The following is a 23,881-nucleotide window of genomic DNA, read 5'->3' on the forward strand; positions in this document are numbered from 1 at the left end:
ATATGTATTAAAAGGGGGGAATCTGTTAAAGAACAGAATGGTCAAAGCTTCTCTGGTGAGCGATGTGGCCCATGGGCCTCTTGTTAAAATATCCAACTGGATTGTGTTAAAATGGAGATGAAAATATCAGGAAGTTTTACCCTTTGGGATTTAAATGTTTTTTCTCCAAAAAATTTCATATCCTATTGTAGCTAAAAGCAAATGGTGCACTCAGTAGTAATTACATAGAGTTCAATCTGACTTCAGGAGGTCACAATCAAAAAATCAATATGTACTCTTTTAACATAAAAGAGATTTATAAAAACCAAAAAAAAACGTAATATAATTCAACACAACGCAGCACAGTTAAGGTTACAGTAAGGAGGCGGGGCCTAATTTGTACGGGAAATGTTTACTATGACGTCACACATAATATAAGGTCTTCAAAATACCACAAAATAAAATTATTTGCTATTTCAAACAGCTGGATAGTTGTATACTATATGCAAACTTAACTATTACATGCAGTTTTGTCGTTTCTTAAATCCCACACAACAGTATATAAACGATGCATGGATCGCAATGCACTTGTCAATGTGATGTCATCTCGCAAAAATGACGCATTTTGTACACAGTGAGAGGCTGATCAAGTCACATTTTGTACAATGAAAAATGTCTTTCGTTCTCAAATGAAATATTATTTGCAGTAAAATAAATAGCCGTTAACTTAGATGTGATGTCTATTTTAGTATTTTATTGATAAACTGTACGTGCATTCTCCAGACAAGCGATACTGTCGTGTGTTTGTATGCAGATTCATTGAAAAAGTAATGGAAGGGCCCTAATAAATCGATTTATTGCAAGGGCATACCCTCAATGTATCTTGTCAAAATTTTACATATAAACTCAAGAAGCATTAAGATATTTGAAAAGTGCTGCGAACCTCTTGAAATCTTGCAAATGAATTAATTACAGCTATATATAATGTAGTTGACCAGCAAAATATTCAACCTGCCGTCCAACAAATTAAATTTTACCAATTAAAAAAGGGAATCTATATAGGTTCGCAGCACTTTTCACAAACTACATATAGTGTTGAAAAGGATTATAAAATAAACTAAGATTTTTAACTTAGTTATGCCCTTGCAATATTGGAATATATAGATGACCTCTAAACTGCAAGTATAATTGCTTAAGTTATGTGACGTCGACATCAAGTGACAAATCTAAATTGAAAAAATGTCCCCAACATGTAGATTTAATCTACATTACATATTTTTTGATATCAGTGAAGTTCTAAAAAGAATTCTAATAAAGTATGTACTTTTTATCTTAAAAAATTGCCGATATTCCCATTTGTAACCTTAACTGTGCTGCGAATCTATTTTTTTTTAGAGCATCACTGTGTACAACAAAAAGGGACAGAACTCCTTACGACGTTTATTTCACCTGAGCCGATTCTACCACCAGTACCAGTCCAAGTATACCATACTATCTAATCTAGTGGTCAATTACCTGAACGATCAACCAATGAAACGACAGGAAATCACAAAAACCAGACAGGACTGTGTAAGTATCTGTCATTTATCTGTTTGACCAATCTCATGGTTAATTATGTGAATGATTAATTAAAGCAATATGAGCTGCATGTTGGACATCAGAAAAAAAAATGTAAATTTGTAATTAACTATTTCAATGACAGGAAAATAGAACATTTATAAACTTCTGTTGTTAATATTTGCAATGAAAGAACTTTTTATAAGCTTCGGTTGAAGCAAAATTGAATTATTGTTGTCCTGTACAATAATGATTTCTTATATAATACTGTATATTCGGTTGTACAGAAATATTTCTTCTGAAACATTCTAAAACTTTATTTTGGGTAATTGATCTTACTGGTTTAGATTACATACAGACAAATCATAATAACACATTTTATCAGCAAAATAAAATTCTCAAAAATGCAGCTTATATTGCTTTAACCAATGAAATAGCAGGTAATCACAAAAGCCAGACAGGACTGTGTAAGTATCTGTCATTTATCCGTTTGACCAACCTAATTATTAATTGTTAATTATGTGAATGATCAACCAATAAAATGACAGGATATCTCTGCGGCTTGTCAGAATTTCATAAGTATTCTGTACAGATCACCTAGTGGTCACTTACCTGAATTATAAACCAACAAAAACAGCAAGAGATCTTTATATATTAAGAATAGTATGCATTCCTACCTGGTCCAAGTGAAATCACTCATGTACAGTAAAGCAAAGAGGTTTATTGTAAATACTTAAGAGTCATTCTCTGTAAAAACCAAAGAATCCAAGGAGGCCGTAAAAACGAATGTCTCCGAAATACGTAATTTTTTGTATTTAGAGTGTACTCAGGTGTCTAACTGAGAAAACCACCTTAGTTCATGTTTCGGGGTGTCCGTTGCCATGGCAACCGTAACTAACACAAATATGGCCATTTTGACAGGTTCTATTTCATGAAATATAGCATTTTTAACCCCAATATTTCCTTTAAACACGAAAAATATGACCACTTTCAATTATATAATTTATTTTATGTATTCTTATATAATTAAAATAATTAAGAATTAAATCTTTTGCCTGAGGCGTTTCAAGCTGATAGAAGGCTAAAAATATCAAATTTCATGATTTTTTCAAAATGCAGAAAAATCCATTTTACCCTCTATTTCAATTACATTTATCTTTAAATTCCAAGATAGGTTTTTTAAACTTCTTGTTTATTCCAAATATCTATACTATAGTCTTTCATTTCATATAGATTCCAAACATGTGTTTTTCAGATAACTCGGGAAATATCAAAATGAAAATAACCCATAATCCCGAATTTCCTCAGATATGGATTGGAAAACGGCGTTATACATTGTATATGGTATATTTTGTAGAGTTTGTTTTTCTCTTTTGAGGACATTGTTTATGTAAAACAACCTTAACAGAGAATTAAATGATAAAAATGAATGAAAATGTATCATTTTAGGGGCGGATAGCAACATTGCAGTGGTTAACAGGGATCATGGGATTTTTTTTCATTTCATGTTTTTATCGGTTCAAAATCACTTTTGTGGCTAAATTTTAACAATACTGACGTGTATATTAATCATGCTACTAATCAATTCTTTAAATGAAATGTAGATATATTTAAGATATAAAAGTAATACACAGATATTTCATTTTACCCCCCCCCCTTTTTTTTTTTTAATGAGGAAAAGGCTGGGGATTAATGACACCTGTTCTATGACTCAAATTTTATCTTCTTCAGCTATTAAACGTATTTGTTACAAATTTAGCTGAAAAAAAAGAGTCGATGAAAAGTTAATTTATTAACTCTATCACAACGTAAGGCTAAGGTCAAGAGTTCAAAGTTAACTGAAGAATATATATACATGTAGTATAATTGCTTCTCCACATTTTCAGGAATTGACTGGATGACCTTAAGTCAGGATTTCTGATTACAGAAACAGAATGCTATAAAGTACAACATGTTTAATCCAAAATGGTTTAAATGGACTAAATAAACAATTGATAACTGAAAATAAATCTGAAAATTAAAAGATTATTATTTATTATTACTTTTTTCAAAGAAAATATAAAAGATTATGGTGTGCAGAGAAAGTTCGGGCCAATTATTTTTTTTTAAATAACTTTTTCAATTATCAATTTATATTAAAGCTCAAACATTATTTCATATACTTGTAATTGATTGATACACAATAAAGAATTTCAAAAATATGTATGTATACTGTTGAACACAAACCATTCACAGCAACATATCTAAATAATTTGATTATTGAGCTCATAAAATTATAATACCAGCAGAATAAGGACAACAAAAGTAAAATGAGACCATACATGTAAGTAATAAGAGTTCCTGTCATTCAGATTTTCAACTTGATTGCAGGCTCGTAAGAGGCAATTTCAGTTGGAAGAGGGGGGGGGGGGGGGCACAACCATACATTCTCAGTGAAAACTACCAAAAATTTCTAGAAAGCAAAATAAGGACAAAAGATCATTAGACGTATTTTCTGAGGGGGCACAAGCATAGAGTAGCTATGTTTATTATAGAATTCTATATATTGGCAAAATATTAGGGGGGGGGGGGCAAATCTTGGTCATATTGTGAAAAATAATTATATATTTTCTATGAACTACCCAAGAGCCATTAGCAGGAATAGTAGGGCAATGACATACTTAAGTGAATAATTACATAGATGTACAATAGGTGGTTTTTCACTTTTATCAGTTAATATTTTTGTCATCCAAGTAAACGTTATCCTTAAGCCTTGAAAATAATAATAGACACTTTTGACATAGATTTCTTTAATTTTTTTGTCAATTTTATATAAATTCAATAATTGTAACAAAGGATGGAATTATCATTTTACATGCAATGAGACTACTGTTTATACACTTTTTATCTTTTATTTAAGAATGTACATTATTAAATTCTTTTTTTTAAATTATTTGAAGCATATTCATAGTAGTGCATAGTGGACCCATGTTATTATGCATGAATAACTTCAGGATAAGTGGTCAAAACTTCCCTCAGGTATAATACTAGGCAAGACTAGGATTTTCTTCAGATACTGTAAGACTTCACTATTTCTTTGATGTTCTTTGGGAGAATAACAGCAATGTTTGTCATTATATTGTTGTAGTATAATTTAGCAGGCTTAGTGAAGGTGTCCCGACGGTATCTCCCATTCTCTGAAAACTCTCACTAATTTTCATCAGATACTCATTCATTTGCTGAATGTCATGACTGGTCATGACTAAATGTAAAATTCTGGCTTCTTGAGTTCTGTAATAGACAATACAAGTATTTAGATTTACCAGGTAGATAATACAAGACTTAAGTTAACCAGAAATCTCTGTCAAGACTGTAGCTCTACTGGTTTGTACATATAATAAAGAAAGAGAAAACTAGCAGTTGGACATTTACAAAAGCAATCAATAGAATAATGACAAAAACAGATACACAGAATTATTTATCTTATTGTAGTTTACTTGTGTGCCAAGTTATATTGAAATCAGACCAAAACTGTAGGAGGAGTAGCATTTTGAAAAACTGTTTTACAGACATACAGACAGACAAACAGACGACCGACGCATTACTATCGCATAAGCTCTTCTGGTCTTTGACCAGTAGAGCTAAAAATGATTAATGGAACCAATTGGATCATGAAAACAGTTACACTTGTACATGTAATAGGTCATACATCCTCTCTAGTCAGACTACACCAGTGTAAAATGATTTTTGGACTTTGCGAAAATTATATTGAATAAAGATGTAAATAATAAGCTTCTCTATTTCATTTTCAATACATGATACATGGCATTTAACCCCAGGAAAAAAATGTTCAAACACAACACAGTATCAGTAGAAATAATTGCTATTTACTTCTATGGAGAAGATACATGTAAACAACATGTTTATAATTTAGAATTTAAACTATCTTGCCCTTTTAAAATGTTAAGAATACTTGATTTGATTATAAACTGAGTAATATAGTGTAAATGTATATTTATTGGCATTTAAATCTAAGGGCAGATAAATAGAACAGAATCGTAACTCTTTAGTGTTCAGTGTAGAGAGGTTTCTTAAGGAAAGTGGTAGGAACTCTTGTCAAAATTTTTGAAAATAACAACTTGGGTCATGTTTTAATGAATAAAATGAATAAGTTTTACAGTGTAGTTTTTTTTTTAATTTCTTATTCAAAGTTGCACAAAAATTGAATTTGAAGTAAAAAATATTTGTATAGAATAATTAGGATGATTTCAGATGGGTAGAAATTGGAACATCACAGAACGTTTACATGCCTTGAAAAGTGGGTCAATAATAGTAGTTAATGTATATATGGAACATGAAAGCTGTATCCTCTATCCTTCAAAATTTATTACCAATGTCTAATTTCTTGAAAGATATAGAAGTCAAGGCTATTGGGTCAAAATTATAGTACATGGACACTATACCTCTTTATAATTTGGTTTTAATACGATGTTGAAGGCTCCATGAATGATCTAAATATCTTCCCCTTCCTTGTGATGCCCCTCACTTGGTCACACAGCAGCATGCTACAATAAATTGTATATTTTCATAAAAATAATTCAATTCCTTACAGGTACTAATTAAAGCACAATTATATAAGAATGAGTTGTTAATTTTTTTTGCCATTCACCACATATTTAACGGTACTTTTTATTTAGTTTTGTATGTTGACAGGTCTAAAATAAATAACTGTGTACAATAATTCAAATTGGAGAAACTTTTTAATTAATATCTTGTTAAACTTTTAAATGCATACATCATTATAGAGTGTTCAAGATGAACAAGGAAAATGAAATTTACAAGGTCAAGTCCAAAGATTATTTCTTATTCTACCCACATAGCTATTAATAGCTACAATGTACATTTATGTAGGTTAAAGCTACCCAAAGTAGCTATTTTAGCCACTTCTAAGACCTACACATGTAGATAGAAATGCTTTAGTAGTCTTTGGACTGTACCTTTTTACATTCATTTCAATTTAATTCTTTTTCAATAATTTCATCTACTCATAACTCTACGAACAAATATTATTATATTGTGTATCAGAAATTGTAGTTACTTACGTGTACATGCACGGTGTATAACACTGGTAGCGTTGCACCAGCTTGACCAATCAAATGACCTGCTTTCAAATTTTCACATGTTCTGTTTGGAGGGGAATTCTTGGTCCATCTCCTCTGGTGTTTTCAATATGCAGGTGTGAACTTAGAAGATTTGGAATTTGACAAAACTTCCTTCTTCACCTCTTTGTATTTTATTTTGAAGAAAAGTTAAAATAACGTCCACATTCGATAGTCATTCACTGTATTTACTAAATAATTTTGCAAGTGTAACACATGGCATACGACCTACTTTAGACAATACATGGTCATTGCTAAAACTCACGAGTTGTTGAATGTCTTCAGAATAAACAATATCACATCTGCCAAGGAAGCTATACTGTATAATCTAAGCAGTTTTGTATAAAAATATCAGTAAAACACATCGTTTGTGAAAAGGAACTCCAAACCGGCAAAACGTCATGCTTACAAATACTTTTGTTTTTACCTTCCTTCACTGTCGGAACTAGAGAGTTCTACAAAGGGAGATAATATTTTTGTGAAATGCTAGTTTTTTAAAATTTTCAAATGCATTTTATTTTTTTAAAGCAAAAAACACACATCCAGAATAATTATGAATAAATAATCAAGTATGTTTGCTTTCAAAATATTGTTAATATTTTATAAACCTATCTTGGGATTTTTTATAAAATGGCACTGAAAGTATGGTTATTTAGCGTGTTGGTTAAGGGTTAAAAATAGGAGGAAATTAAATTTCTTTAAAATAAAAAGGGGAGTTAGTGATGAAGCAAAATAATTTTTTATCTTTACTTCACACCTTGTTTTCACAATTTAATGCACTTAATCCAACCATAGTGCATTACTTATTTTGAATTTTTTATGTCAAATTAGGAGAAAACTGACGTTTTCAAACATGGGGGTAGCCACAAAATGTGTTAGGGGGCCATAACCTGGAGGATAGGTCACATCTCAAAATTTTAAATATACCTAATTAATCTCATACACATTCCTAATTTTTTCATATATGTTTTATTAAAATCTGTGGTATTCGTTTGAACGGCATCTGTGGTCCTTACAGAGAATGACTCTTAAAATTCTCAGTCTTATGTTTGTCTCTCCAGCCATTAAATATAAACCCCATGAACTTTTTCCTCAAGCCATGAAAAATTTATCTTTCTAGAGCCAGTGATCTTTATAATAGTTTTACCAAATTAATTCTTATAATATATATATTGCAGGGTATAGACCAAAAAAGTTTTAAGAAGCTGTACCAAAGCTATCATAAGAGGTTCCATGTGTTTACCATTCCATATAATGAGATGTATCCAGACAGTCCCGAAAGCAATTGGTACACCAGGTTAGTATCTGGTAAAACTTGTTTAGTAGAAACACGGATATTGTGAATTCACAGATAGAGCAAAGTTATCTTGGATCCCCAGCTATACAAATTTAACAAATTCCTTATACAGATATAACGAATTACAGATAAAGCAAAGTAATTTCATAGGTCCTATTGACTTGGCTATAATAACCAAGTTTTACTGTATCTGGTAAAAAAAAGTGAGTTTCTGATTCTCAAAATACATGTAAGTATATGGAACAAAGTAACTGTTTGGTACACATATCTGAGATGCAATGTGAATGTTTGGTACTCAAAGTGTTTGATATAAAAAGTAAGATTGTCATGTACAAAACAAGTTCTGTTTCAGAGAGAATTTAAGAAAAAAAAAAAAAAACTCTATATGGTATAAAATTAAAGACAAAAGTCTAGAATTTAAAGTTGGTTCTTGCACTTTGAGATCAGTAAGGTAAATAAACTTTGAACATGATTTAAGTGAACATTTTTAAACTTGTGAATTACATTAATTCGAAATAATTTAATTTTGCTTGTATTCTTGCCTCTCATTGGTTGATTTCCAAAAAGGAACGCATAACATTATGTATAATCTGGTTTGGTATGGGGACACACCCCCTTGACAACCAGCATAATCATCTGTATCCATCAATCCCCTCATTTCCAGTCCTTGGGATTCATGGAAAATTCCAGATTTAATGAATTTCCTTTAATTTCAAACAGTAACCCGATCTTACCTCATGTAAACAAGCATCATGGCTGCTAGATCTATATATCAGTATTTACCTCCCCTCGCTTCCCATCACTTCCGTTACTACGGTTGTATTATTGCGCGGTAAATTTGAACTCATAAAAACAACACAATTTTACATCCCCAGTTGAATAATTATTTTAAAATTAAATTATAAGGAATGACTCTAATTCTAGGCCAAATTATCGAGTATAATATGGTTTGGGTCAGTTTACGCTTTTTTATAATCCGCTTCGCGGATTATAAAGCGTAAACTGACCCAAACCATATTATACTCGATAATTTGGCCAAGAATTAGAGTCATTCCTTAAAGAATAGTTTTAGTGATGGAAAAAAAACATCTTATGAGAAATGTGGATTCAAAAATGATTTGGAAGATTTTGTTGAAAGAACATGAACAGATTTTAATTGAATGATGTTATGTTTAGAAATGCATATTTGAAATTTAAGTGTGATTGAGTTGATAGAACAGCTTTTTAAATGGAATGACTTTTATTTTAGAAATGCGGATTTGAAGATGGTACGTGTGATTGAGGTGTTAGAAGAAGAAAGTGATGAAGAAGAGGATGAGGATGGAAAGATAGAAGACATTGATCAAGGTCACCGTGGTTTGATATTACATTGTATTTAGATTGTTAAAAGGTTTATTATGTAAGTGTGTGTGTTAAAGGATTATTGCATGGCATTGATTTAACATGTTTAAATTAAATAAAAAAATAATATAGAAACAAGGTTGAAAATGCAAACATTTACTATTTATCATTGAATACAATCTCAAGCTGCAATGACTTGCTAACCAATTTGGATAAATGCTAATGAGAGAAGTGTGAGGGGAAACATTTATTGTCAAAATCTTCATTCAGCACATTTCTCTCAAGATATATCTAACACTTCTATTTTAAAACAGATGAGACATATTTTCCACAAGTCTATGAGAAATCGATTGTACGACAAGCAATGGATTGTATGGAGGCTGCAGGGGCAGAGGGCGTGTCACAAGGTCAGATGATGAAGAGGCTGTCGATGGACAATCTAGAGACGCGGATGATCTTACGTACCCTGGGACGACGCGGCGTGGTCACCTCACTGATGACAGAGTCAGGAAAACAGAAGAAAAAAGTGTGAGTCATCAACAACTCATTTAAGTGTCCACTCTGTTTTATTGTCTATTGATCAAAAAACAATATTCCATGCTCTGTTTGTATAGGTCAATACATAAAGTACTGTAAATCACTTAATTTTCATGACACCATATTATTTTCGTGAGAGATAGTCATTGACTCTTGATAAGCCAGACAAAATTTTTATAAATTATAGTTACTGCTCTATATAATCCTAAGGTATACTATTATACGCAAGAATTAAATTTTGCAATCATGCTGTCTCGCGTAATTACGTCAAAAGAAAGTCTCGCAAATAAAAAGTGATTTACAGTAGTGATGGTTTCTTATTTAAAAGTCAAATAGAATTATTAATTGTAATGTAACAGTAGGGAATTTTTTTAAAGTTTTGATTTACATGACACAGTTTTGGCATCCACAATTTTACTGGCATAAAAATATGGAAGTACTTGCACAAATTCTGTGATACTTTTGGACAAGGCAGTGATCTTGAAACTTTTTATCTGTGTTTTTTTTTTCAGGATGGTGTCCAGGTCTTTTGTGGGTGGAAACAAATTTATCACTCAGATCAATCAGGAAAAAGAGAAACTGAAACAGTCTCTCCAGGACATCAACAAGCAGGTCAAAGGTCGGTAGTTCTGTCCAATCATATACAACATCACAAGGAAAGGGGCATAACTCTGTATGAAACAAAATAGAGACAATGGTTGGCAATTCTGTCAAGAGAAAAAGAAACCAAAATAAATTGACATAACAAAGATGTGTTACTCTCAAAAACCTGACCTATCTAAGTAACATAAGCCTTACTTCTCTCACAAACAGTACAAATGTGAATAAATCTAGCCACTTAAACAATTAAAATTTTAAAGGCCCTTCACTCCCTATTGATTGGACAGTTAAAATAAAGATGTTTAATTCTCATAAACTTGAACAATTTTGACTCTTACACTTAGACATTTATAAAGGTACAACTCCTTCATATGTGAACAATCAAAATAACAAGGGTATGTAACTCTCACTGACTTGAACAATTGTATGAATGCATAAAACTCCTGTGTTCTTTAAATCTTCACTGCTTACAATTTTTGTTTTCTGTTATGGTAGAAGATCCAGAGAAATCTGTGGGAGAAATTAAAACCGAAATGGAGGACAAAGCTTCTAAAAAGAAGGACAAAGAAAAAACACCCAAGAAAAGTGAAAAAGAGAAAATTGATGAAGAAGTTCAGGGCTTAGTTCTAAACATGAACACCCAGAATAGGAACTTCAGAACAGATAGTAGGTCATTTTAAATGTCTTATTTAGGTCTAATTTTTCTAGGTTTCTACATTTTTTAGGTCACCTGAGTACACTCAGGTGACCTATTGCTATCCGTTTTTGTCTGTCCGTCGTCCGTCGTGCTTTAACATTTAAACATTTTCAGCTTCTTCTCTGAAACCACTGAACCAATTTCAACCAATTTTGGCATATAGCATCTATGGGTGAAGGGGAACAAAAATTGTGAATTTCGTGGTCCCTGCCCCCCTGGGGCCTGGGGGGTGGGGCAAAAACCACTAAAAATAGTGCAATCTTTAAAAATCTTCTTCTTTACTCCTGGACATCAAGCAGTCAAACTGTTGGTATGATTGTAATCAGCATTGAGTATTCTACCAAAATTGTGAAATTCATGGCCCCAGGGTAAGGGGTTCTGGTGTTAGGGCGGGGCTCTATTGATCATATAGTGAAAATGCATTAATTCTTTGAAAATCGTCTTCTCTGCTCCTGGGTATTAAATAAACTAATTAAGTTCATAGTTATGATGAACAAGAGTGCCTCTTCCAAAATTGTGAAATTTATGGCCCAAGGGTCAGGGGTTCTGGTGTTAGGGCGGGGCTGTATTAATTATTTAGTGAAAATGCATTAAATCTTTGAAAATCTTCTTCTCTGCTACTAGGTATTAAATAAACTAACTAAGTACATAATTATGATGAGCAAAAGTGCCTCTGCCAAAATTGTGAAATTCAAAGCCCTAGGGTCAGAGGTTCTGGTGTTAGGGCAGGGCTCTATTGATTATTTAGAGAAAATGCATTAAAACTTTAAAAATCTTCTTCTCTGTTCCTGAGTATTTAATAAACTAACTAAGTACAAAGTTATGATGAGCAAGAGTTCCTGAATTTTGTGGCCCCAGGGTCAGGGGTTCTAGTGTTAGGGCGGGGCTCTATTGATTATATAGTGAAAATGCATTAAATCTTTGAAAATTCTCTTCTCTGCTTCTGAGTATTAAATAAACTAATTAAGGACATAGTTGTGATGAGCACAAATGCTTCTAAAAATTGTGAATTTTATGGGCCCAGGGTCAGGGGTTATGGTGTTAAGATGTGGCTCTATAATGATTATATGGTGAAAATACATTACATCAATGAAAATCTTTTTCTCTACTTCTGGGTAATAAGCAGAATGAACTACAGTCAGACTTGTTTTAAGAGGCCTCCTTTGGGAAGTCCGGAAACTGGCCACTTAAGACAGGTGGCCTCTTATTCCAGTTTGCCCTCGAAAAGGACATTTGGTCAATAAATAAACAACATTAAGCACTACAGTTAAATTAATTAATCATAATTAAACAGTTCAATTTCTTGAAAGCTTTTTATGTGTATATATAATAATTCAAGCTCATTCAAAAAGAATATTAAAGGATTCGAAATGTTTAAGGTTTTGTGCATGTTTCTGTTCCTACATATTAGTTAAACATAACTTGCATTCATAAGTGTGCTTTTGTTACATTGAATTATTAAATAAATTCTTTTAATTTTCATTTGAATAAATACATACAGTGGCTGACTATTATCCTTTTTTATAAAGAAAAAAATACACAAAAATACAGTTTAATGGTAAATAAAATAAAGCATAGGAATTTAAGTAAAACAATGTCAATAAAAATTTTACTTACATATATGTTAAAAGATAGTCAGCAGGGTAACCCCCCCCCCCTCAACTTAATTAATTGGTAATTAATTTACTTGCTGAAGTTTATGAAGTCTGATTAATTTTATGGTTATAAAGCTGTCAGAATTTAAGAAATAAAGTCCGCGTTTTCGTGAATGTTGCAGAATAACCTCCGAGGTCGAGAAATGTTGTTTGAAAGATAAAAGCTGAGGCGCTAGCCGAGGCTTTTATATTTCAAACAACATTTCGAGACCGAGGAGGTTATTCTGCATCATTCACAACAACAAGGACTTTATTTCTATTCTACCAAGTATGGCACAAACGCTAAATTAGGGATAATCGTTTCCTCTATAGAGAAACGAATTAGGTCACCATGTCTAGATTACGCTGTTTCATTTAACACCAGAGGTAAAATTTGTTTGCTTACCAGTACATAGAATGCAGACGATTTGAGCTTTCGTTACATTAAAAATAGCCTTATTAAATTACAAATATGTTCGTTATATGTATTGATCAGTTAAAAAGAATATACAATAACAAAATCATGTTCCTGTTTTACTGCTAAAATCACGTTGTTTAATGTGTAGGGAGGTCCGTGGAATAGCCCCGCTTAGCTATAAAAACCGACATTCATCAGCATCTTGATGCAATTTACAGTGTTTATTCTGCAAAAGATGACACATCTATGCGGTCTAAACAAGTGTTTCATTCTACAGCCAAACATGCACTTGAATTGTTAAGATTTAATCAGTGCTCCAAGTCACACTTGCTCTCAGGACGCAAAATTGCGACCTAAAAATTTTTTGGGTCGCCATTTCAGAATTTCTGGTCGCCATAATCAAATATTTCACTCGCCATAAAAAAAATACATTATGTGAATAAAACTTGATAATTTAAATAAGGATATGTATTATGTCTTTATTATATCATAGATTACTTATATTACTGTGACTATAAAAATTTGCTAGGTTGAATGAAATATTTTTATTGAATACATGTACCCTTATGGTTGTACAGAAGAACACAAGTAATCTGATTACAGAAATAAAATTTTATCAAATGAAAATACAAGCTTGACAGCTGTTGAGACAGGACTTTGCCTGCTGTTTGTCATGTTTACTTACTACTACGTACCTAACCCATTACACAGTCATTATAAATGCCGCCAAAACACTCTTTATTAGCATGATAATACAATCATGATTCATTATGATATGCAAGCAATTGATCAAATGCTTCAATAACAAGGTTGGATCTTAAAAAGTGTACGAAGTTTGGATGCCATTCTATCAGGAACATTATTTGTCCACGTCTCTGGTTCAGGTTCTATTAAACTTTGTACAGCATGCCATGCTGTCATAACATTACGTGATCTAAGTCCATGCAACGCTTTGTAATGTGTATTTAAGTATATGTCTTCAAACATTTTCTTGATAAAGAATCTTTACAAATGAAATCTCGATCCCGATCTTAAAAATTGGACGTTTCCAGCCCAAATTTTCTCAGTCGCGAAAATGCGAGTATGTTTTCATTTCTAGTCGCAAAATCAATTTTTTGGTCGCAAATGCGACCATTTTAGTCGCAACTTGGAGCACTGTTAATACGTGTTTCTGATCTGATAATTTTTTGATGACGTTCGTGATTTATTGGAGAATAATGTCCGGCGGCTTCCTTTGAAGTTTACGATAATCGTGGTAGAATTCTATTTAACATACACAGACACACAAATAAAATTAACCAGTTGACCAGAGAAATGTATTTACGCAGTTGAAAATCATTCCATAACACAGGTATCAAATGCAGTAGAGCGTGACTAATCCCTATCGATCCTCTCTTGTTGGTGAAATTTACGAGATAACCATGCCATATGAAGCACTTTGTTTTTACAAGAGTAGCAATAAGGGCTTCTACATGGAATCAAAATCTAAAAGGTGTGAATTTCTTTAGCTAGAGAAAAGTATCAATTGTAGTAATTAAATTCTTTTAATTTTTCAATCGGCGATCTTGAAAAATAATTACAAATTGATCTAACAGGACAAATATTTTTTTTCATAAACACAAACAGAGTTCAGCGTATCTAAAAGAAATTTGTTTAATTGCATTAATAGGTTAAATTGACTATCGAGGATATCATAACCCAAGCCAACACGTTTAAAAGATGTGATAGAATCGCAACAAGTGACGAAATGGCCGCCTATTACATTGTCAGTAAGACTGTTGGGGGAGGATTTGAGTGGCCACTGGCCGCGTTACACAGGTGGCCGTTTATTCCAGTTAAAATATATAGGAAAAATCATCGGGGGGAACTGAAAGTGGCCGCTGACCGCGAGTGGCCGATGATTTCGGGTGGCCGCTAAGACAAGTTTGACTGTATTTATATAGTTATGATTGGATGGGCTCTTCTTCCAGAATTGTGAATTTCAAAGCCCCTGGGTCAGGGATATCAAAATGGGGAGGGGGGGGGCTCTACTTATATACTGCAAATGAATTGTTTGAAATCTGCTCCTTGGTATTAATAAAACATTTTTGATAAGCAAGTGTGCCTTTTCAAAAATTGTGCAATGTGTAGACTTAGGGTCAGGGGTTCATGAGTGGTAGGAACACTCCTGATTATTGCTGAATATTACTGATTAGTTGACATACTTTTTTGTTCCCCTACCCTGCTTATCCATATTAAGTAAACAAACTAAACAATTGCTAAGTGTATAATTGTGATAAGCAATGGTGCCTCTTTCAAAATTGTGAATACCATAGCATCTAGCTTAAAACATGAACCAAATTCAATCATTTGAAAGTTGTTGCATGATGCTCAGGTGACCTATAAGGCTCATGGGCCTCTTGTTTATTATTGATATCTCTCTGCTTTTCACTGGTTGTGTACTGGAAGAAGAGTGAAAATTGCTACTCTAGCAATTTAAGGGTTTAACATATTAATATTTCCTTGCTGGCTTGTGCAAGTTTAAAAATTTTCTCTGGATAATAAGTTATGGTGTCAATTAATCATGAAAATATGATAGTCAAAAAATGAAGAAGCAAATCTATAATAGCCTATTTGAAATAATTAATGACATGTGATTTTATTGCACTTTAATAGATATTTTGTTTTTCAGTCAAGGCCACTTGTCGACAAATGAAACGAATCAATTACATCTTGGACTTCATCAGAGAAAACAAAATCATAGATGGTATTTTTCCGATTGTTAAGGTAGGTCTAGATAACATACTATTGAGCATTATGGCTATTTCTCATGGAAACAGCAAAAATAAAAGAAAGATGCTAATCTCTATCAGAAAAAAGAATCTAAGGCTCAGATAAAACAAAGGCATTATGAAAACAAAAACAACAAAATATCTTTTGATTTTAAGCATTTACCTGTGATACTTGTTAATGGAAGGGGGTTGAATGTTTAGCATTGGGAATGGTTCTATAGCTACCCCTCACAGATGGATGTGAAGCCAAATATAGAACAGCAATGTATTTCATCTCGTATACAAACTCTCTGTCCCAGTTTAATTCCCAACTAGAAATTTATTTTTTAAAAAAGTCATTCTGTGAAATAACATCCCATGGAAAAAATTAGAGAAATCCTATAGATATTTTGATTATTTCTAAAATATTTGTCGAATGATATATCCCAAGGAATCATGAATTCCAGAATTACATTTAGATTAAAATTACTGTCAACAAATCAATAAGTTCACTAAAATGGTGCACTTTTGTGATGTTTATTCAGATGATTCGGGATAATGAGCGCAGTGAGAACTTGGAGTTCATTGTTGACAAAAAGTCTGTGATTCGTCTCCTGTCCGTCCTGACCAAGGAACAGAAGGTCAACGCCGTCAACACAGTACTGGTGGACGGGAACAAGGAGAAAAAGGTCCGATGTGATCAACAGTTACAACGGGGCTAAAGATCAACAGTTATAACAGGGCTAAAGATCAACAGTTATAACGGGACTAATTAAAGATCAACAGTTATAACAGGGCTAAAGATCAACAGTTATAACGGGGCTAATTAAAGATCAACAGTTATAACGGGACTAATTAAAGATCAACAGTTATAACAGGGCTAATTAAAGATCAACAGTTATAACAGGGCTAATTAAAGATCAACAGTTATAACAGGACTAATTAAAGATCAACAGTTATAACAGGGCTAAAGATCAACAGTTATAACGGGGCTAAAGATCAACAGTTATAACGGGACTAAAGATCAACAGTTATAACGGGACTAATTAAAGATCAACAGTTATAACGGGGCTAAAGATCAACAGTTATAACGGGGCTAAAGATCAACAGTTATAACGGGGCTAATTAAAGATCAACAGTTATAACGGGGCTAATTAAAGATCAACAGTTATAACGGGACTAAAGATCAACAGTTATAACGGGACTAAAGATCAACAGTTATAACGGGGCTAATTAAAGATCAACAGTTATAACGGGACTAAAGATCAACAGTTATAACGGGACTAAAGATCAACAGTTATAACGGGGCTATAGATCAACAGTTATAACGGGGCTAAAGATCAACAGTTATAACGGGGCTAAAGATCAACAGTTATAACAGGGCTAAAGATCAACAGTTATAACGGGGCTAAAGATCAACAGTTATAATGGGGCTAAAGATCAACAGTTATAACAGGACTAATTAAAGATCAACAGTTATAACGGGGCTAAAGATCAACAGTTATAACGAGGCTAATTAAAGATCAACAGTTATAACGGGGCTAATTAAAGATCAACAGTTATAACGGGGCTAAAGATCAACAGTTATAACAGGGCTAAAGATCAACAGTTATAACGGGACTAATTAAAGATCAACAGTTATAACGGGGCTAAAGATCAACAGTTATAACGGGGCTATAGATCAACAGTTATAACGGGGCTAAAGATCAACAGTTTTAACGGGGCTATAGATCAACAGTTATAACGGGACTAATTAAAGATCAACAGTTATAACAGGGCTAAAGATAAACAGTTATAACGGGGCTAAAGATCAACAGTTATAACGGGGCTAAAGATCAACAGTTATAACGGGGCTAAAGATCAACAGTTATAACAGGGCTAAAGATCAACAGTTATAACGGGGCTAAAGATCAACAGTTATAATGGGGCTAAAGATCAACAGTTATAACAGGACTAATTAAAGATCAACAGTTATAACGGGGCTAAAGATCAACAGTTATAACGAGGCTAATTAAAGATCAACAGTTATAACGGGGCTAATTAAAGATCAACAGTTATAACGGGGCTAAAGATCAACAGTTATAACAGGGCTAAAGATCAACAGTTATAACGGGACTAATTAAAGATCAACAGTTATAACGGGGCTAAAGATCAACAGTTATAACGGGGCTATAGATCAACAGTTATAACGGGGCTAAAGATCAACAGTTTTAACGGGGCTATAGATCAACAGTTATAACGGGACTAATTAAAGATCAACAGTTATAACAGGGCTAAAGATAAACAGTTATAACGGGGCTAAAGATCAACAGTTATAACGGGGCTAATTAAAGATCAACAGTTATAACGGGGCTATAGATCAACAGTTATAACGGGGCTAATTAAAGATCAACAGTTATAACGGGGCTAAAGATCAACAGTTATAACGGGGCTATAGATCAACAGTTATAACGGGGCTAAAGATCAACAGTTATAACGGGGCTAAAGATCAACAGTTATAACGGGGCTAAAGATCAACAGTTATAACGGGGCTAAAGATCAACAGTTATAACAGAGCTAAAGATCAACAGTTATAACGGGGCTAATTAAAGATCAACAGTTATAATGGGGCTAAAGATCAACAGTTATAACAGGACTAATTAAAGATCAACAGTTATAACGGGACTAAAGATCAACAGTTATAACAGGGCTAAAGATCAACAGTTATAACGGGGCTAATTAAAGATCAACAGTTATAACAGGGCTAAAGATCAACAGTTATAACGGGGCTAAAGATCAACAGTTATAACGGGGCTAATTAAAGATCAACAGTTATAACGGGGCTAAAGATCAACAGTTATAACAGGGCTAAAGATCAACAGTTATAACGGGACTAATTAAAGATCAACAGTTATAACGGGGCTAAAGATCAACAGTTATAACGGGGCTAAAGATCAACAGTTATAACGGGACTAATTAAAGATCAACAGTTATAACGGGGCTAAAGATCAACAATTATAACGGGGCTATGGATCAACAGTTATAACGGGGCTAAAGATCAACAGTTATAACGGGACTAATTAAAGATCAACAGTTATAACGGGGCTAAAGATCAACAGTTATAACGGGGCTAAAGATCAACAGTTATAACGGGGCTAAAGATCAACAGTTATAACGGGGCTATAGATCAACAGTTATAACGGGACTATAGATCAACAGTTATAACGGGGCTAAAGATCAACAGTTATAACGGGGCTAAAGATCAACAGTTATAACGGGGCTAAAGATCAACAGTTATAACAGGGCTAAAGATCAACAGTTATAACGGGGCTAAAGATCAACAGTTATAACGGGGCTAAAGATCAACAGTTATAACGGGGCTAAAGATCAACAGTTATAACGGGGCTAAAGATCAACAGTTATAACGGGACTAATTAAAGATCAACAGTTATAACGGGGCTAAAGATCAACAGTTATAACGGGGCTAATTAAAGATCAACAATTATAACGGGGCTAATTAAAGATCAACAGTTATAACAGGGCTAAAGATCAACAGTTATAACAGGGCTAATTAAAGATCAACAGTTATAACGGGGCTAATTAAAGATCAACAGTTATAACGGGGCTAAAGATCAACAGTTATAACAGGACTAATTAAAGATCAACAGTTATAACGGGACTAAAGATCAACAGTTATAACAGGGCTAAAGATCAACAGTTATAACGGGGCTAAAGATCAACAGTTATAACGGGGCTATAGATCAACAGTTATAACGGGGCTAAAGATCAACAGTTATAACGGGGCTAAAGATCAACAGTTATAACAGGGCTAAAGATCAACAGTTATAACAGGGCTAAAGATCAACAGTTATAACAGGGCTAAAGATCAACAGTTATAATGGGACTAAAGATCAACAGTTATAACGGGACTAATTAAAGATCAACAGTTATAACGGGGCTAAAGATCAACAGTTATAACGGGGCTAATTAAAGATCAACAGTTATAACGGGGCTAATTAAAGATCCTCAGTTATAACGGGGCTAAAGATCAACAGTTTTAACGGGGCTAAAGATCAACAGTTATAACGGGGCTAATTAAAGATCAACAGTTATAACGGGGCTATAGATCAACAGTTATAACGGGGCTAAAGATCAACAGTTATAACAGGGCTAAAGATCAACAGTTATAACAGGGCTAAAGATCAACAGTTATAACGGGACTAATTAAAGATCAACAGTTATAACGGGACTAATTAAAGATCAACAGTTATAACGGGGCTAAAGATCAACAGTTATAACGGGGCTAAAGATCAACAGTTATAACAGGGCTAAAGATCAACAGTTATAACGGGGCTAATTAAAGATCAACAGTTATAACAGGGCTAAAGATCAACAGTTATAACGGGGCTAAAGATCAACAGTTATAACGGGACTAATTAAAGATCAACAGTTATAACGGGGCTAAAGATCAACAGTTATAACGGGGCTAATTAAAGATCAACAGTTATAACGGGGCTAATTAAAGATCCTCAGTTATAACGGGGCTAAAGATCAACAGTTATAACGGGGCTAAAGATCAACAGTTATAACGGGGCTAAAGATCAACAGTTATAACGGGGCTAAAGATCAACAGTTATAACAGAGCTAAAGATCAACAGTTATAACGGGGCTAATTAAAGATCAACAGTTATAATGGGGCTAAAGATCAACAGTTATAACAGGACTAATTAAAGATCAACAGTTATAACGGGACTAAAGATCAACAGTTATAACAGGGCTAAAGATCAACAGTTATAACGGGGCTAATTAAAGATCAACAGTTATAACAGGGCTAAAGATCAACAGTTATAACGGGGCTAAAGATCAACAGTTATAACGGGGCTAATTAAAGATCAACAGTTATAACGGGGCTAAAGATCAACAGTTATAACAGGGCTAAAGATCAACAGTTATAACGGGACTAATTAAAGATCAACAGTTATAACGGGGCTAAAGATCAACAGTTATAACGGGGCTAAAGATCAACAGTTATAACGGGACTAATTAAAGATCAACAGTTATAACGGGGCTAAAGATCAACAATTATAACGGGGCTATGGATCAACAGTTATAACGGGGCTAAAGATCAACAGTTATAACGGGACTAATTAAAGATCAACAGTTATAACGGGGCTAAAGATCAACAGTTATAACGGGGCTAAAGATCAACAGTTATAACGGGGCTAAAGATCAACAGTTATAACGGGGCTATAGATCAACAGTTATAACAGGACTATAGATCAACAGTTATAACGGGGCTAAAGATCAACAGTTATAACGGGGCTAAAGATCAACAGTTATAACGGGACTAATTAAAGATCAACAGTTATAACGGGACTATAGATCAACAGTTATAACGGGACTATAGATCAACAGTTATAACGGGGCTAAAGATCAACAGTTATAACGGGGCTAAAGATCAACAGTTATAACGGGACTAATTAAAGATCAACAGTTATAACGGGGCTAAAGATCAACAGTTATAACGGGGCTAAAGATCAACAGTTATAACGGGGCTATGGATCAACAGTTATAACGGGGCTAATTAAAGATCAACAGTTATAACGGGGCTAATTAAAGATCAACAGTTATAACGGGGCTAAAGATCAACAGTTATAACAGGGCTATAGATCAACAGTTATAACGGGGCTAAAGATCAACAGTTATAACGGGGCTAATTAAAGATCAACAGTTATAACGGGGCTAATTAAAGATCAACAGTTATAACAGGGCTAAAGATCAACAGTTATAACGGGGCTAATTAAAGATCAACACTTATAACAGGGCTAAAGATCAACAGTTATAACGGGGCTAAAGATCAACAGTTATAACGGGGCTAATTAAAGATCCTCAGTTATAACGGGGCTAAAGATCAACAGTTATAACGGGGCTAAAGATCAACAGTTATAACGGGGCTAATTAAAGATCAACAGTTATAACAGGGCTAAAGATCAACAGTTATAACGGGGCGAAAGATCAACAGTTATAACAGGGCTAATTAAAGATCAACAGTTATAACGGGGCTAATTAAAGATCAACAGTTATAACGGGGCTAAAGATCAACAGTTATAACGGGGCTAAAGATCAACAGTTATAACGGGGCTAATTAAAGATCAACAGTTATAACGGGGCTAAAGATCAACAGTTATAACAGGGCTAAAGATGAACAGTTATAACGGGGCTAATTAAAGATCAACAGTTATAACGGGGCTAAAGATCAACAGTTATAACGGGGCTAATTAAAGATCAACAGTTATAACGGGGCTAAAGATCAACAGTTATAACGGGGCTAATTAAAGATCAACAGTTATAACGGGGCTAAAGATCAACAGTTATAACGGGGCTAAAGATCAACAGTTATAACGGTGCTAATTAAAGATCAACAGTTATAACGGGGCTAAAGATCAACAGTTATAACGGGGCTAAAGATCAACAGTTATAACGGGGCTAAAGATCAACAGTTATAACAGGGCTAAAGATCAACAGTTATAACGGGGCTAAAGATCAACAGTTATAACGGGGCTAAAGATCAACAGTTATAACGGGGCTATAGATCAACAGTTATAACGGGACTAATTAAAGATCAACAGTTATAACAGGGCTAAAGATCAACAGTTATAACGGGGCTAAAGATCAACAGTTATAACGGGGCTAATTAAAGATCAACAGTTATAACGGGACTAAAGATCAACAGTTATAACGGGGCTAAAGATCAACAGTTATAACGGGGCTAATTAAAGATCAACAGTTATAACGGGGCTAAAGATCAACAGTTATAATGGGCCTAATTAAAGATCAACAGTTATAACGGGGCTAAAGATCAACAGTTATAACGGGGCTAAAGATCAACAGTTATAACGGGGCTAAAGATCAACAGTTATAACGGGGCTAATTAAAGATCAACAGTTATAACGGGGCTAAAGATCAACAGTTATAACGGGGCTAAAGATCAACAGTTATAACGGGGCTAAAGATCAACAGTTATAACAGGGCTAAAGATCAACAGTTATAACGGGGCTAAAGATCAACAGTTATAACGGGGCTAAAGATCAACAGTTAAAACGGGGCTATAGATCAACAGTTATAACGGGACTAATTAAAGATCAACAGTTATAACAGGGCTAAAGATCAACAGTTATAACGGGGCTAAAGATCAACAGTTATAATGGGGCTAATTAAAGATCAACAGTTATAACAGGGCTAAAGATCAACAGTTATAACGGGGCTATAGATCAACAGTTATAACGGGGCTAAAGATCAACAGTTATAACAGGACTAATTAAAGATCAACAGTTATAACGGGACTAAAGATCAACAGTTATAACAGGGCTAAAGATCAACAGTTATAACAGGGCTAATTAAAGATCAACAGTTATAACAGGGCTAAAGATCAACAGTTATAACGGGGCTAAAGATCAACAGTTATAACGGGGCTAATTAAAGATCAACAGTTATAACGGGGCTAATTAAAGATCAACAGTTATAACGGGGCTAAAGATCAACAGTTATAACAGGGCTAAAGATCAACAGTTATAACGGGACTAATTAAAGATCAACAGTTATAACGGGGCTAAAGATCAACAGTTATAACGGGGCTAAAGATCAACAGTTATAACGGGACTAATTAAAGATCAACAGTTATAACAGGGCTAAAGATCAACAGTTATAACGGGGCTAAAGATCAACAGTTATAACGGGGCTAAAGATCAACAGTTATAACGGGACTAATTAAAGATCAACAGTTATAACGGGGCTAAAGATCAACAGTTATAACGGGGCTAAAGATCAACAGTTATAACGGGGCTAAAGATCAACAGTTATAACGGGGCTATAGATCAACAGTTATAACGGGACTATAGATCAACAGTTATAACGGGGCTAAAGATCAACAGTTATAACGGGGCTAAAGATCAAC

The 23,881-nt window shown here is 33.7% G+C and overlaps 1 protein-coding gene and 1 long non-coding RNA gene across 2 annotated transcripts in view; one reads left to right on the forward strand and one right to left on the reverse strand.

Annotated features, from left to right (window-relative positions):
• Positions 1-23,881, forward strand: part of LOC134237978 (general transcription factor 3C polypeptide 1-like) — a gene marked incomplete at its 3' end in the record, with an annotated part of 55,705 nt that overhangs the window by 25,829 nt on the left and 5,995 nt on the right. Inside the window, exons 6-13 of the mRNA XM_062720110.1 lie at positions 1,375-1,548; positions 7,853-7,971; positions 9,221-9,318; positions 9,627-9,840; positions 10,362-10,468; positions 10,945-11,115; positions 15,870-15,964; positions 16,494-16,637. Of these exons, the coding sequence (XP_062576094.1) occupies positions 1,375-1,548; positions 7,853-7,971; positions 9,221-9,318; positions 9,627-9,840; positions 10,362-10,468; positions 10,945-11,115; positions 15,870-15,964; positions 16,494-16,637 (1,122 nt within the window). The remainder of the gene's footprint in view (positions 1-1,374; positions 1,549-7,852; positions 7,972-9,220; positions 9,319-9,626; positions 9,841-10,361; positions 10,469-10,944; positions 11,116-15,869; positions 15,965-16,493; positions 16,638-23,881) is intronic.
• LOC134237979 (uncharacterized) lies at positions 3,656-7,522 on the reverse strand. The gene is made up of 3 exons (XR_009985913.1): positions 6,618-7,522; positions 5,979-6,080; positions 3,656-4,806 (listed from the first exon to the last, which is right to left on the reverse strand). It is a non-coding gene; the product is annotated as an uncharacterized LOC134237979 (long non-coding RNA).

The sequence above is a fragment of the Saccostrea cucullata genome, unplaced genomic scaffold, assembly GCF_032062105.1.
Source record: "Saccostrea cucullata isolate Sc308-1 unplaced genomic scaffold, CSIRO_AGI_Scuc_v1 ctg3036, whole genome shotgun sequence".
NCBI classification, from domain to species: Eukaryota; Metazoa; Mollusca; class Bivalvia; order Ostreida; family Ostreidae; genus Saccostrea; species Saccostrea cuccullata.